A 14,234-nucleotide genomic window follows, 5' to 3' on the forward strand; every position below is an offset into this window, starting at 1 on the left:
ACATATCCAAGCTGATCTGGCTCGCACAACAACAAAGGATCTGCACAAATCCCGGCTACTACTCCCGAGCAATGGACGCCATCGAGCTGAACGCAAGGACTGGTGAATCACCAACATCAAGCAGCTCATCGGACGACCATAACGGGAGCAACACCGAGGTCAACCCGAACCGAGCCCAGCACGCCCTCCCACCCACCGACCAAGGCTTCCGCGCCTGGCTCTGTCTAACCGGCTGCTTCGTGAGCAACGTCGTCGTCTGGGGCTTCGCCTTCTCCTTCGGTGTCCTCCAAGAATACTACACCACCCATGAACCCTTCAAGTCCCACCCTTCCGGCATCCCCGCCATCGGCACAACGGCCACAGGCCTGAGCTACCTGACCATGCCCATCTACTTCTGGGTCTTTCAGAGATATCCTCGCTGGAGACGTTGGTCGTGCTTTGCCAGTCTGCCGCTTCTGGTCGCCGCTTTGGTCGGGGCGAGTCTCGCGAATGCTGTGCCTCAGCTTTTGGTGTTCCAAGGTGTACTCTATGCCATTGCTGGAAATGCTTTGGTGACGCCAACGATCACGTATCTGGACGAGTGGTTTGTGAGAAGGAAAGGGCTGGCGGTCGGGATCATGTGGGCTGGTGATGGCGCTGGCGGTGTGATCATGCCCATTTTGATGCAAGTTCTGCTTTCCAGGGTCGGATTCAGATGGGTAAGTCTGCATGGTCCTACAGTACGATTTGATGACACCCTTGCTGACTCTACTGCAGACTCTACGCATAATCGCCGGCATTATCGTGCTATTGATGGCGCCACTGCTGGTATTCCTACAACCCCGCGTGCCCGTCTCGGCCACGGCCACGCCCCGCCCACTCGACATCTCTTTTATTCGAACTCCGCTATTCTGGACCCTCGAGGCGTTCAATGTCTTACAGGCTTCGGGCTACTTCCTTCCCAGCAATTACCTCCCTACATACGTGGAATCGCTTGGTCTTAGCTCAACATTCGGCTCCCTCACATTGATCCTGATCAATCTCTCCTCAATCTTCGGCTGTATCACCGTCGGCTTCTTGGCCGACCGCATTGACATCACTACCATTTTATTCAGCATCAGCCTCCTAGCGGCCACGACGATCTTCTTGACTTGGGGTCTCTCGATCTCCGTCGCACCCATCTACATCTTCTGTATCACATACGGCCTGACCGCCGGCGGCTACTCGTCGACATGGGGCGGCATGGTCAAGGAGATTCAGCGCAGGCACGAAGGCATTGACGCCAGTATGTTGTTTGGCTTCCTGGCGGCGGGGAGAGGCATTGGTGCTGTGGCTTCTGGGCCGCTTAGCGAGTTGCTGCTCATTGCTGGAGATCGCATGCACTCGAGAGCAGAGTTCGGGTATGGGACGGAGTATAGTCCGATCATCATCTTCTCGGGTTGTACGGCGCTCGTGGGTGGCGGTAGTTGGATGCTTAGGCGTGCTGGATGGATATAGTCGGAGCACGGTGACTAAAAACCGGAGACCAATGTTTGTTGCACTATTCATCCCCAGCAGCTCTATCCACAATACCTCTTGATATTCTCAGACTGCCAAGAAGGGCGCCGAAGGTTACTACTTACCCTCACGTTCGAATAGCAACCGATGGGAAGGCTCTTCACACCAACGACACCAGGTTTGATTCAATCTCAGCCTGTATAAGACATTGTCTCTAAGGAGCCCACATACACGTGGTAGTTGAAAGTGGCCTATCCAGGCGCACAACACGACCGTATTCGGGAAGATGCGTCCCGCTGTCGGCGACCGGCGGACGAATGGTCGCTGACAAGCTCCGCGAACGGATCAGGCGCTAGAGGGTGCAAAAATCGCAGAATGCGTAGTCGCGGACTTTATGCAGCGGCTGGCGATTGGAGGCAGTGCGGGAGCAGACGGTGTTATGGCCCTTTGCTGCCTAAAGCTAGTACTTGCGGCAGAATAAGACCGCCTGCTCATAGATATCAATGTTCATCACAATGAAACGTGTCGATCACGGGCAGTTGTGTACGGAAAGCACGATCTGGTGGGCCCAAGGGTACGCTTCGAAGCATTCGAAGGCTGAGTGACCACTAGTCTTGCTATAAGATGCTAGCCGTCGTGAAGACAAGTCTAGAACTATCCGGACCGGCGATACTATCTTCCCTCAACGATCCGCCGATCGACGACCAAGTATTGCATGTTTACCCTTCTTAGTGCACACCACTGTTGGTGTCTTGAGGTACGCGCTTATCGTCCCGCTACAGCGAGCGACGATGCGCGACACATACCTTACAGTTTCCGAAGTCAGGATTCCTCCTATCCCCATCGAGTCCTATTCGTACCTCAATGCGAAATCCGATGCGATTGGCTGGGCGCCCCTACCTAATGGAGAGATGATTGAGGAGCCTCCCGGATGGGCGCACGGCGGTGTCGCGCCTGCTGGGCCTGCCTACGAAGGGCAGCCAGCCAGGGAAGAGAATGTGATCATACTGTGGGAAGCCGGCTGTGGCGCCATCGAGCTCTATCCTGGCCAGGTATCGCTCGAGAGACTTGAAGACCAGCGCAACTGCACACAGGCCTGTCTTGATGTCTTGACCGGCCCACTAATCACGTGGGGACAACCGAATTCTACTTGGACGCTACAGAACTGCATGTTGTTGCCTATTCTGTCCGCAGCTTTGGCCTTCGGTGGACTGGTGGAAAGCACGCCGGGCATCGTCGAAAAGTACGGGATCGAACCGGTCAGCAATGTCGCACTTCTCGATCAGTACGCCATAGTGACATCGGGTGTGGCAGAGCTACAGGTAGTGCTGGAGTATGCTAACACGTACTGGCCAGTCATGGACAATTGTCTTCAAGCCTTCTGTAGAGCGAAGATTGGTCTGAGCTGCCAGGCGAACATGATGAACACCACCTATAGCTTAGGCGATGCCCATCCGGCGCTGGTATGTGTGCTCTGGTGCTAGTTATGAGCTGCATACACGCTTACAAACCACAGATCATGGTCGAGCTCTACGACAATTGGCCAGTCATGTGCTTTGGGTTTGATGAGCCTCCAAATGCTGACATTGCAGGCACCGGTGCAGGTCATTTCATGTGGGGATGTATTGACTCTCACTAACGTTGGCGTCAGGTCATTGTGTCCTTCATTATCCAACTGCTCGTGCTACTGATCACCTGGTCCCTACTGTCATTGGCTGATAACGTATTACGAGCAGTAGTCTATGCGATGGCCAGGATACTGCGCGGATATACTGTTAACGCCGCACGTCTTCAAGCGGACCGCGTCAGTGAGAGGTACCAATATCCTGTCCAGAGAGCGGCACTGGTCTCGGCCTTGGTAGAGTTTCAGCGGACGCAGGTCTTCTTCATGCTGAGCTTACAGACTGCCGCATTAGTAGCGCTGTACGACCGCAAGATCCTCGGAGTGCAAGATTGGGAGGGCCTGATAAGAATGCTTTCATTCTTCAATGACCTGGCCACATCAGGAGGATGCACTGTCGTGGCTAACCTTCTGGTCCTTCGCAAAGATGGACCGCTCGAATGGCTGACGCTTGGTTGGTCCGGCGTCTGCGTTGTTGTTAGTGCAACAACGTGGATTGCCACGCACTTCAAGCCCGTGGGAATCAACGACTTTACGCCCATGAGCCAAGAGATCTGGGAATGCGCTGGTTTCCTTGACCAACGCAAGTACTGCCAGAGCGCCTACAATTACGCCAAGGCCTCCCTGCCAGTATCATCGCTCATGTGGGCTACGTTTGTACTCCCGATACTCGTTATGTTCTGCTTGCTCGTTGACCGAGCGAACGTATTCGGGACCGTCCACCCAGTATCACAAGTCGCCGAACGCGTAAACATCTTTGTGATGATTGACCATTGGTTATCTCGGAAAGGCCATCAGCCCTTACGGAGTCGCATGTTCAGGCTCACACGAATAATTTTCGCGTACTTTGCAGAGGCTTGGCTTGTATATGCGAACGTATTCCTCCTTGTCAAGTTCTTCGGCTGGCTCAACATCAGCCAAAGCCAGTGGACACTTGGTCAAATCATAGCAGTCGCGGTCTGGGCGCCAGTCTTCGCTGAATACATACACTTAATGATTCGTAAGTCTATCAACGATCCCTGCTCCCTGTTCACGCACTTATACGAGTTCCAGGAGGAATCGAGAAGGCCTTCAGGGCTCGCCTGGCGAGGGGGTACAAGGTCGTTGCCGTCACCCCTGCGTCTGCTACACAGGCCAGTCACCCACCGCATACCAATGTTGGAAGTGCGAGCAGCAACAGCTTGGCGCTTGCACCGAGTAGACTGCAGACATCTAGCATAAGCTATCCTTCATTACCAATAAGTCCTTGAGGACATGGACTAGATTCTAGACCTTCGTAGAGACTACGGGACAAACGTGTTATCAGATCAATTGTATCAATATACATCCTGCCCATCCCCCGAGCGTGCACGCGGTAAAAGCCGATTGATTTACGGCCTCAGATGGTCTGAGAAGCGTGTGAGAAACACGCCTGCTCAAGGTTTTATGCTGCAAGATGCTTGAAGTGCCTGCGGCGATCTCTTGCTGTCTTGCCGTCTAACGAAATTCTCATCGGCTATCTTCTCATGGCAGACAGCAATCAGGGTCTTTGTAGCTATGTGGCACCATGTCTCCCTACCCATGGACTCCTGCCGACTTCTAAACGTTCTAACGACTTCACACAGCTTCCCCATCCTTGTTCTTATGCATCACGCCCCCATAGAACTTCCTCTCCTCGTACACCTTCACATCATCCTCACCGTACACCGCACCTTCCTTTTCCGCATGGATGCGCAGCCATCTGATACGAACAACATCATACTCAACATTTCTCGTCTACCACCAAGTCCAGAGATTAGCAGCCCAGCCAAGGATAATCGCTCCAGCACAGACGGCAAATGGGACCTTGTACCTATTGTACGCGAACTTGGATCGGAAAAGCTGGAGTCCTACGACACCACCGACTTGTCCGATGCTGAATTGGAAGACAAGAGTGAAGGCTGTACCTGTTGTGCCCGTCAAGGTCGAGGAACGCCCTAAGCACGTATCAGTAATGGTCTGATCGGCGTGAATGCGATCAGAGTAGCCTACAAGCCCAGAAAGGGATGAAGTAGACGCTATAGAACATCGTGCCAGAAATGCAAGCCACGTAGATCCCAACCCTGTTCGAGATAGTGAAGAAAAGGATGAAGCAGACCATCATGCCCGCATTCATGGGCTGTGTATACGCGGGTCGTGTCAGCCAACCTCGCTTCAAGAACCATCCTGAGAAGATGATCGCCAGAACTGACACCGCAGCTGGTGGGATATTCAACAACTGATTCCTTGGCAGATTCGCGAAGCCCAAGCTCGTGGTGATGGTCGGTAGGAACCATGACAGACCATACCCAGCTAGATTGACCATGAGCTGGTTGATCATAAAACTCCAGGTTCGAGGGTTTTTGAGAGAGGCGACGACTTCAGATTTTGTGAATGCTGCATCGTGCGTTACTGACGCGTTCTCGGAGAGGCGTACTTGCAGGTACTCCTGCTCTCGTGGCGTGAGCCACTTGGCAGAGCGAGGGGACCTGGGATAGTCCGGCAGAACCAGGTAGACGACGAGCGCTAGGAGGATGGTATATTAACCTTCTAGAAGATATACCCTGCGTGGCAGTCAACTTACCACTCAACAGTCCTTTGCCGTAGAACACCCACCATCTCCACGCACTCAGTTCGTAAAATCCATTCAGGTAACTGATACCATAGGATAGCAGAGAGTCCACCACACCTGAACAGTTCTAGAATCCGAAAATTCACACAATGGGTCTGGCCATCTCGTCACCCCGGTACCAGCTATAAAGCTGAGCTGCGAGACCAGGGAACATGCCGGCCTCCATGATACCCAGCAGGAATCGCACAGCATACTAAGGCTCTTTGTTCTGGATCGCAGCATGGCAAGCGAAGACTACTCCCCAGGAGAGGATCATGCGCGATTGCCACTTTCGTGGTCCGATACGTTTCAGTTGCAGGTTGGACGAGACTTCGAAGATGATGTAGGTGATCTGGTGTCTTTCATATCAGTATGGGAAGCATGTTCAGGAGCACGTCATGCCGGTGACGTACAAAGTATCTCGACTGCGCCCAGCTATATTGATCTAAAGTCATGTTGAGCTCCTTTAGTATATTACACGGCTCGTCGACCTGCAAGACCTTGGCCGTAGCGGCATTCTGATAGTCCAGGTTTCTGGTCAGATAGAGAACATCGATGAGCAGTAAGAATCGTCTGTCGACCTTTCTTATAATCCTACGATCATCGTCCTGTGAGAAGGTGGCAAGGAAGGCCTAACGACTTCCTGCTTCCCGTACATTATGTGGTTTGGTATCTGTGCTGGAGGGTCTTGGTGATTGTGAGACTTTAGGCTCTGGCACAAACTTGGGCTCGTCGAACATGTCCGCTATCGAAGGTCGGGTAGGATGAAACTTGGAGTTGGACTGCTCAAGCTACTCATTTCAACAATTCCGACATTTCCAAAACACATAGAGGCCGAGCATCGGCCCTGCAGGAAGCGATTTCGAAGGAGATTGTTGGGGCGCCAAGATCAATCTTTGACGGTGGTGGTTTGTCAAGCTATCAACTACGCCAATCATCTTAGAAGTGAGATGAAGCCTAGGCAACCTTCCCAATAAGTCATGTCCTTGTAGGTCACGCCTTGTTGGTTACGCTCCCTTCATACAAATGGTCCTACAGCTTGATTCTTCGCGGCTCATCGTTTCGGAACAACTTCGTTTCCATGGAAGCGAATTGCTCATACCATCTCAGCGACCCCGGATTGACAATCGTCGAGCTTGGTATGATCTTTTGGCCAGAAACGATCTTCTTGACGACTACTTCTGTTTTCTTGCCATTCACCGTCATCGGAATGTCAGGAGTCTCGCAAGTGAAGGCTGGAACATGCCTTGCACTGAGCTGCGTTCTTATGCGTTCATTTATTGCAGCTCGTAGCTCATTGCTGAATGGGTGACCGGACTTCATCTTCACGAACAGTAGAACAAGTTCGTCAGAATCTTGAGGTCGACGTCGCCCGACGCATAGTGAATCTTCCAAGTCCGCAAATGTTGTTAGACAGTTGTATACTTCCGCGCTGCCAAAGCGCACTCCTAATCATGTTCAGTCAGGATTTCATTGATGCCAAAAGGGTGATATTAGCAGACCTGAGGGATTCAACACGCCATCGCTGCGGCCCATGAATTGAATGCCTTGCGTCTTTGTGTCCATGCGAATGAAGTCGCCTTGCGTCCAGGTTCCTATTGCGTTGTCACCCAATGCCCAGCTGCTCTTACTGTACGTACGAACCCTTGAACATCTCGAAATATGCCGCTCGGTACTTTTGACACCCTTCATCGTTCCAAAAGGATACCGGCTGGGACGGGAACGGCGCAGTACAAACAAGCTCCCCCGGCTGCCCGGATTCTTCTATAGCTTCTCCGGTTTCGGAATATATCTGCACTCGCATCCCTAGGACTCTCGCTTGACACCATCCTGCGTAAACGGGTAGATCAGGACTAGCGCCAACAACTATTGGGAGAATATCAGAGCAACATCTTATCATTGAATAGTGGCCGACTTACAAGCACCCGCTATGTCCGTTCCACCTGCAATACTACTGAGTTGCACGTCATGAAATGTTCTATACACCCAATCGTATTGACCTTCGGCCAAAGCAGACCCAGTGCTTGTAATCACCTCGAGATTTTTCATGGGTGGGAGGTTGTCTTTGTTCAAGCCGTGCTGCTGCAAAAGGTTCAAGTAATGTGCGCTCGTACCAAAATGGGTCACGTTGTGACGCGCGAGTAGCTGCATGAATCCAGTGATGGTGGGCACCATGGGCGAGCCATCATACAAGATGGATCTTGCCCCACTGAGTAGCCCAGAGATTGCATACATGTACATGATCCAATTGGTCTATCTGGTCGTTAGCTTCACCGGAATGGCAGGAAGGAGGGAACCATACCGTTGTGTATTGTAGATGCACGCTACCCGGTCTCATATCGGTGCATACGATCTGTTCGAGTTTCTGCTTTAAAAGTACACCGCCGACGCTATGAACGAGACATTTTGGTTCGCCTGTCGTCCCGGAAGAGTATACAATGATGAGTGGGTCGTCAAAGTGTAGGGCTGCAAAAGTGAGACGGTGTGAAACACCTCTTGTGAACTGAGCAAGTGTGATCATCGGAGGATTCTGCGGGGCAAGTTGCACCACATTATCGAAACGAGGTATGATGATGACTCTGCTTAGTCCAGCCTTTTCACTGAGGGTTCGTGCTACAGACTTGACTTTGTCCAGTAAGTTGATTCGTTTTCCATTGTACACCTGCGCATCATCTGCAAAGAGCACAATTGGACGGACTTGGATGAAACGATTCAAAATTCCTGTTTCACCAGTCTCTGGAGAGCACGATGTGAATATACCTCCGATCGTTGCCGTCGCCAGAAAGATGACGAAGGTGTTGATGCTGTTTGATCCGATGCAGGCAATACGGTCTCCCGCCTTAAAACCCCCGACGGTCAGGGCATTAGCAAGCTGCGCGACCCGCACCTGTAGGCTCTCTAGCGTTAAATGTTCCACTTCGTCGAGTTCGCGGATACCGGTCAGTACTATACTGCCAGGACTTCTTGCAGCGAAGGGACTCTCCAGGATATTCTGTGCAAAATTAAGGCGTGCTTGCGGGAACCAAGTTGGTCGCGGCATCAAATGATGCGAGTCCGCTTCCGTTATGGCAAATTGAGGCCTTACTGACGCAATGACCTGAGTGTATTCCCAGACATGCATCCAGAAATCATTGATCTGTTCCGTTGACCATTTCCAAAGGTCATGGTAGTTCTCTGTCGCAAGTCAGATACTTCCTTTGAAGCCGTGCTACATTGTTCGAATTTCCTATTACCTAAAGTCAACCCATACTTCAGATTGGCCTGGCGCCGAAAAGCAACAACTTGAGTGGATGCAACATCTTTGTGCACCCAGAGCTTTCGCGGTTTGTTGCTCATAGTTAGTTTCTGTCAGGTTCGATGCCACACGGAGGATACCTACGAGACATTGAGGTAATCAGACTCTGACGAAGATCTGTTCATAGATTACTAGTGGCTCGTGCCCGTGCTCATAAGTATCCGCTCTCCTGATCTCCGAACGCTTCTGGATAGTCTGTTTCCGGGCCGTGTCGCGCGGGCCGAGCCGCTTCGTGCGTTGTGTACCCATAGCCCTAGTGACCACGCGCCGGTGGGCTCGTCGACAGCATTGGCCTTGTGCATGTGCACTAGGAGAACAAAGTGAGCTACGCATGTATCTATCTCGTCTTGAGCAATGATCGCTCCACCTATATCTAGTAGGGTAACTAGGGTCAGTGGAAGAAGAGTGCCAAAACCGTCCGTGCTTATGGAGTCGGTCGCCTGTCACGAGAATTGAAGTGATCTACTGTAGGGTTGCGTCCACCGGCCGGTTTGTTATTTCGAAGAAATGTCATGGACTCGGGCAGATTCGCATTATACGGGTCCACGGTTATTTGTGATTCCTGGCGACCGCTGCAAGGCAAAATTTGAGTTTGAGCATCAAAACATAACAATAAGTTTGCATTGGAAGGTTCGGCAAAGTTGCTGCTTTGGCCCGGAAGCGTCCATGACCCCGTCTGGTTCCAGGTCCTTGTCATGCCGACCTCACTTCCATCGGCTGGTCAAAAATGCGCATGAGACGATGGATTCCGTCCACAGCTCGCAGATACCGGAGCAGTCGAAAAAGCGCAAAAGAGAAAGGCGTGCCTGTGACCACTGCAAGGAAAAGAAGATCCGATGTGCGCATTGCTCGCTACTTCTCACCTCGCATGCCTTTATTGCAATTCTGACCATTTCCAGGTAATGGCGAAAGCACCGACCCATCTTGTCCGAATTGCCTCGATCGTGGCGTGGCCTGCGTAACTTCTTCCCGTGGTCTATCGCGAAACGTCCAATCTCTAACGCCGAATTTTCTACCTGAGCTGAGACCAGATCACTGCGCGGTGGGTGATGCACCAACAAGTGACTGCGCAGAGGGTGATGGAAGAATAAACCGTTTGGTCTCACCAGACTGTCTTCTCGCTCCAACTGACGAAATCGAACTTGTCGCAAGCGAAGAGGTGGTTTCAGACGCTCGCCTCAATGATGTCGGCGAAGGAAGCAGCATTCTGTCCAACCATGCGGTAGATACCTTTCCTCGAAGACGCCTTATTATGCTGTCGGCTGCTCAAATGCTAACACCCGTTTCTACCGAAGACAAATTGGGAGTATCACGGTGAGCGACTGCGCCCCGATCACATGACCGCATAATTTGAAACTGATATGGCAACAAGGCCCTCGATCCTACATGTCAATTTGCTCCAAACCCGCTGTGCTTTGGGTGAGTCAACAGACACGAAACCCAAGATTCTCTGAGGCGGCTAGTGCTTTCGCCTCAGACATCACGCGCCGTTTGAAAATGGATGGCGATCTGTCTACTGTGCGGCAAGCAGAGCCAGACGCCGAAACAGCCTGGCGATACACAAAAGGTTCTCAACCCTCCATGCTGACCGACATCACATGACTAATAGCGTCCTAGCCTATTTCGATCACTCGCTAGATGCGGCTCTTGGTATCCTACATCGGCCTTGGTTCGAACAGCAACTTTCAGCTCATCTTGCTGGGATTCTCTTTGATTCCAGCCCAACCTGGCATGCTCTTCGCAACGTTGTCCTTGCAGCTGGCTGCCGTATTGAGATGTCCAAAACGAGACCATTTCATGAAGCCGCACAGCATGCTTGGCACTACTTTGAGAACGCGCTTTCTGTGTATGCAAGACTTTTGTTCTTTAAGACGTCTATCGCCGGTGTTCAGGTATTAACACTAATGGTATGTCCCTCACTCTACCTGTCAATACCCGTGAACTTACTGTTCAATCTAGGCCTTCTACACGCAGAACATTAGTACGCCTTGCCTTGAGTACATGCTTTCCGCTGATGCCGTCCGCCTTGCATTCGCTAAAGGTCTTCATCGAGCGCCACCCTCGACACAAGGCCTTTCATTGCAAGAAATGGATTTGTGCAATTCCATTTTTTGGGCTATATTCTGTTTAGAAAAACAGATTGCCTCACAATCTGGCAGACCATCGGTACGTGTTGCCAGGTAATCTTGCTGATCTCGTCTATTCTACTGACATTTGGAAAGGCAATTGATGATGATGAAGTTACGTGTCCGCTTCCAGTAGGCGGGGATGCAGGTAGTGCACTCAATGTTCCGTACTGCCACTGCTTGATCCGCCTGGCGCAAATGTCGTCAAAGATCGAGAAACGACTGTCGACAGCTCAGTGCAGGCACTTGAACCTCGAATCTACTATGCGAGTAGTGCAGCAACTGGACTTCGAGATGACGAACATCAAAGCGTCCTTACACGACAATTTTGGACTAGTTTTAGGAGACAAACCTACAACAGACGCTACTGGTGGGCTACATCTGGAACAGTATCTCCACGTCCAGTACGCTTACTTCACCGCAATGTTAAGCATTCACACGGTACTTGCATACCCATGGCTGCGCGCTTTGGTTGGAGCTCGCGAATGCAGCCAGGAATCGGACGCGGTTTTGCAGTCGGTTCAGGTCGTGGCAAAGACATCTCGAGCTGCTGTGCTTTTGACGGAAAACATCCGCTTCAATGCACAAACGCCCGTACCGTAAGACCCGATTGCTTTCTCTTCATCACAGCGTATATCTAACACTATTAACTCTAGGGTGGCGTTCTTTGGCCCAATCTATGCTCTGATCAGTCTATTTGTCTGCTGCTTGAGTAGTGAGACTACCCAATCTGACCTGGCTATTATGGAAATTGGGACAGGCTATTTCGGTCGAATATATGTTTCGACCGATTCCCTCATATCCGTCCCTTTTGTTCGAACGCTAACGACATTGGTGGCGGAGCGAAGTGCTCCGCTTCACGCACGAGACGATCTTACCTCAAATCAACAGGGCATAGACGATGAGTTTTCAAGACTCGGTGGGGCCGACAGTACTTTAGATGTTGAAGATTGGTGCACTTTCCTAAGGACCAGCCCGGCAGACCAGTCGTCGCACCTCGAAACCTTCCTTTAGGTTGATGTATGACTTCGGACATACCCGTTATACCTTATCTTGTTCTTAGCGAGCATGTAAAATACGAGCTGAACGTACATTAGGCGTTTGTATTACACCCCTAGCGTGGACACAATTATTCAAGAGCGACCCATCCAATCGAAAGCGATTGGAACTAAACCTGGATAGATGCGTAAGAGGATCTTGGAACATAGGGCTATTATGAGCTCCGCCAGCCTTGCTTTCTCTCTTGGTTACGCACTGCCGCGATGCCACCCACAGATAACGATCTCTCCTCCAAGACGACACATTGCTTTGCAGTGTCAAGTCCCTGCCGTCCTCAACCCATCATACTACAGCCGGTCGGCAGCAACGACGAGTACCCGAACTAAGATTGCAGCAGAGCAGTGCATACAACCGTGACCACAGCCGTAGCTCCACATAGTCCCCAGACACCGTCGTCGAAGCCCCCAAGGCCTGTTACTGCGATATATGTATCAACTGCGCAGACTCAAGTCCACGCGGTAAGCAGCACGCCCATCTCTTTGTCCTTCTCGTCTTGGTAGAATTTCAGAACCGCCATTCCAACGGCTGCATTACGGATACCGAGAAATTGCATCGACATCACATATATCTGCTCGCCATCTGGAGTGGTGGGGACAACGCCGAGTGAGCTGGCTGCCGAGCTGGGGTTCATCATTGCCCAGACTCCTAGGCCGAGGAACAGGGCGGAAACGCCGAGACCGTTGGCGCGCCAAGTGGTTCGTTTCAGAAGTCGTTGTGGGAAGGACATTGCGTGTTGATTTACGTTTCAGCTGGAGTATCTTGCGTAAGCGGCGGGGACATAACGTAAGGGTACGATGCGGATAATAATAGTAAGGTGCTTGAGACGGAATTATACTTAGAGGTGGGAAAGAACGGCTCCCTGAAATACTTCAAAAAGTCCTTCTTCAGCGTCCTACCGTCGCTCTTCTCGCCATCCAAGACACATTGCTTTACCACACTATCAGATTTCACTGGATACCACTGCTCAACTTTGATGCGCGCACCTAACAAGCTTGAGGTCAGCTGGCGCCTATGCTGCTTCGCCTTGTTGGCTCCGTCCTTATCCGCGAAGATCACGTCGATCCTGTCGCCGGGGTCAGGTCGCAAATATTCGATTGTTAGCTGTTCCGTGACTTTGTTGACCTTGAGTCCGGCACATGAGGCATTCCGTACGCCATTATAGTCGTTTCTTGCGCCTTTCACCCTGCCGGTGTCAATAGATACTGGCCGCTTGTCCTGTCTTTGAGGCCTTTCATGTCGGCTTGGTCCGCTGCTCGAAGAAGGAGATTCCCTTAGCGACCCAAGTGTATTCGATAATATGTTTCCGCTTGTAGCGACCTCGCTATACCTGCGTTGACTCGCGCTTTGTTGCATAATAGCCTTGATGGCCTTGATCTCTTCAGCTTGGGTCTCAATCGTTTCCATCATCGTCTTGTTGCTTTCCACCAGTGCTTTTGACTCTCCGCCATCTGAATCGGGACACTCATAAGTTGCTTGATGACTGCCGCCATCTTCGCGAGCTTGTCTTAACGCTCTTCTCAGCCTTCCATTTGCGTTCCGCAGTGGAAACCGCCACAAAAACGTGTGCAGTCTGTTGCGCACCTTCGTTATTCTCTGCAACCCTAGGCCTACTCTTCGCTACCGCCCTCTTCGCCCCGCCGGCTTTCGCCTTTCCGGTGGTCACCATTTGCCACTCCGCACCCCCTTCGCCCTCCGACACCGCATCGCCTGTGACGCTGGCGGCGAAAGCGACGGCGGGCGTCGAGCTTCCAGCTTCGACATCTTCCCCACGTCGACCACCACCTTCCCCAACACCGATGACATCGTTTTGTGTGCTTTCATTCATGATGATGCGCGAGGTTTTGAGGTTTTGATCTGAATTTACTAGCAAGTGTCCCAAAAGTAGAGCTGTCCCAAAAGCCGTTTAGCACGTTACTATTATTACATTCACCGCGCCATTAATGTATCACAACCTCTAATTTCTCTTGACTGCCATCCTCGTCAGAGCGAATTTGCAGATTGATTGGACATATATGTAAACCAATAACACTGTTTGCATCGTTCTTCTCT

The 14,234-nt window shown here is 51.5% G+C and overlaps 6 protein-coding genes across 6 annotated transcripts; 3 read left to right on the top strand and 3 right to left on the bottom strand.

Annotated features, from left to right (window-relative positions):
- Positions 1-71: 71 nt before the first annotated feature.
- On the top strand, positions 72-1,476 carry LTS14_004991 (uncharacterized protein; the record flags this gene model as incomplete). The annotated part of the gene is made up of 2 exons (XM_064837690.1): positions 72-698; positions 757-1,476. The coding sequence occupies 2 exons, from the start codon at positions 72-74 to the stop codon at positions 1,474-1,476; spliced, it is 1,347 nt and encodes a 448-aa protein (XP_064695013.1).
- Positions 1,477-2,267: 791 nt separating this feature from the next.
- Positions 2,268-3,115, top strand: LTS14_004992 (uncharacterized protein; the record flags this gene model as incomplete). The annotated part of the gene is made up of 2 exons (XM_064837691.1): positions 2,268-2,939; positions 2,993-3,115. The coding sequence occupies 2 exons, from the start codon at positions 2,268-2,270 to the stop codon at positions 3,113-3,115; spliced, it is 795 nt and encodes a 264-aa protein (XP_064695014.1).
- Positions 3,116-3,223: 108 nt separating this feature from the next.
- Positions 3,224-4,347, top strand: LTS14_004993 (uncharacterized protein; the record flags this gene model as incomplete). The annotated part of the gene is made up of 2 exons (XM_064837692.1): positions 3,224-4,097; positions 4,151-4,347. The coding sequence occupies 2 exons, from the start codon at positions 3,224-3,226 to the stop codon at positions 4,345-4,347; spliced, it is 1,071 nt and encodes a 356-aa protein (XP_064695015.1).
- A 2,390-nt stretch (positions 4,348-6,737) lies between these two features.
- LTS14_004994 (uncharacterized protein) lies at positions 6,738-7,397 on the bottom strand (the record flags this gene model as incomplete). The annotated part of the gene is made up of 2 exons (XM_064837693.1): positions 6,738-7,153; positions 7,208-7,397. The coding sequence occupies 2 exons, from the start codon at positions 7,395-7,397 to the stop codon at positions 6,738-6,740; spliced, it is 606 nt and encodes a 201-aa protein (XP_064695016.1).
- Positions 7,398-12,923: 5,526 nt separating this feature from the next.
- On the bottom strand, positions 12,924-13,589 carry LTS14_004995 (uncharacterized protein; the record flags this gene model as incomplete). Its single annotated transcript, XM_064837694.1, has 1 exon — positions 12,924-13,589. The coding sequence occupies one exon, from the start codon at positions 13,587-13,589 to the stop codon at positions 12,924-12,926; it is 666 nt and encodes a 221-aa protein (XP_064695017.1).
- Positions 13,590-13,647: 58 nt separating this feature from the next.
- Positions 13,648-14,010, bottom strand: LTS14_004996 (uncharacterized protein; the record flags this gene model as incomplete). The annotated part of the gene is made up of 1 exon (XM_064837695.1): positions 13,648-14,010. The coding sequence occupies one exon, from the start codon at positions 14,008-14,010 to the stop codon at positions 13,648-13,650; it is 363 nt and encodes a 120-aa protein (XP_064695018.1).
- Between the last annotated feature and the right edge of the window lie 224 nt (positions 14,011-14,234).

Source organism: Recurvomyces mirabilis (genome assembly GCF_035927965.1).
Source record: "Recurvomyces mirabilis strain CCFEE 5264 chromosome Unknown scaffold_11, whole genome shotgun sequence".
Lineage (NCBI taxonomy): Eukaryota > Fungi > Ascomycota > Dothideomycetes > Mycosphaerellales > Teratosphaeriaceae > Recurvomyces > Recurvomyces mirabilis.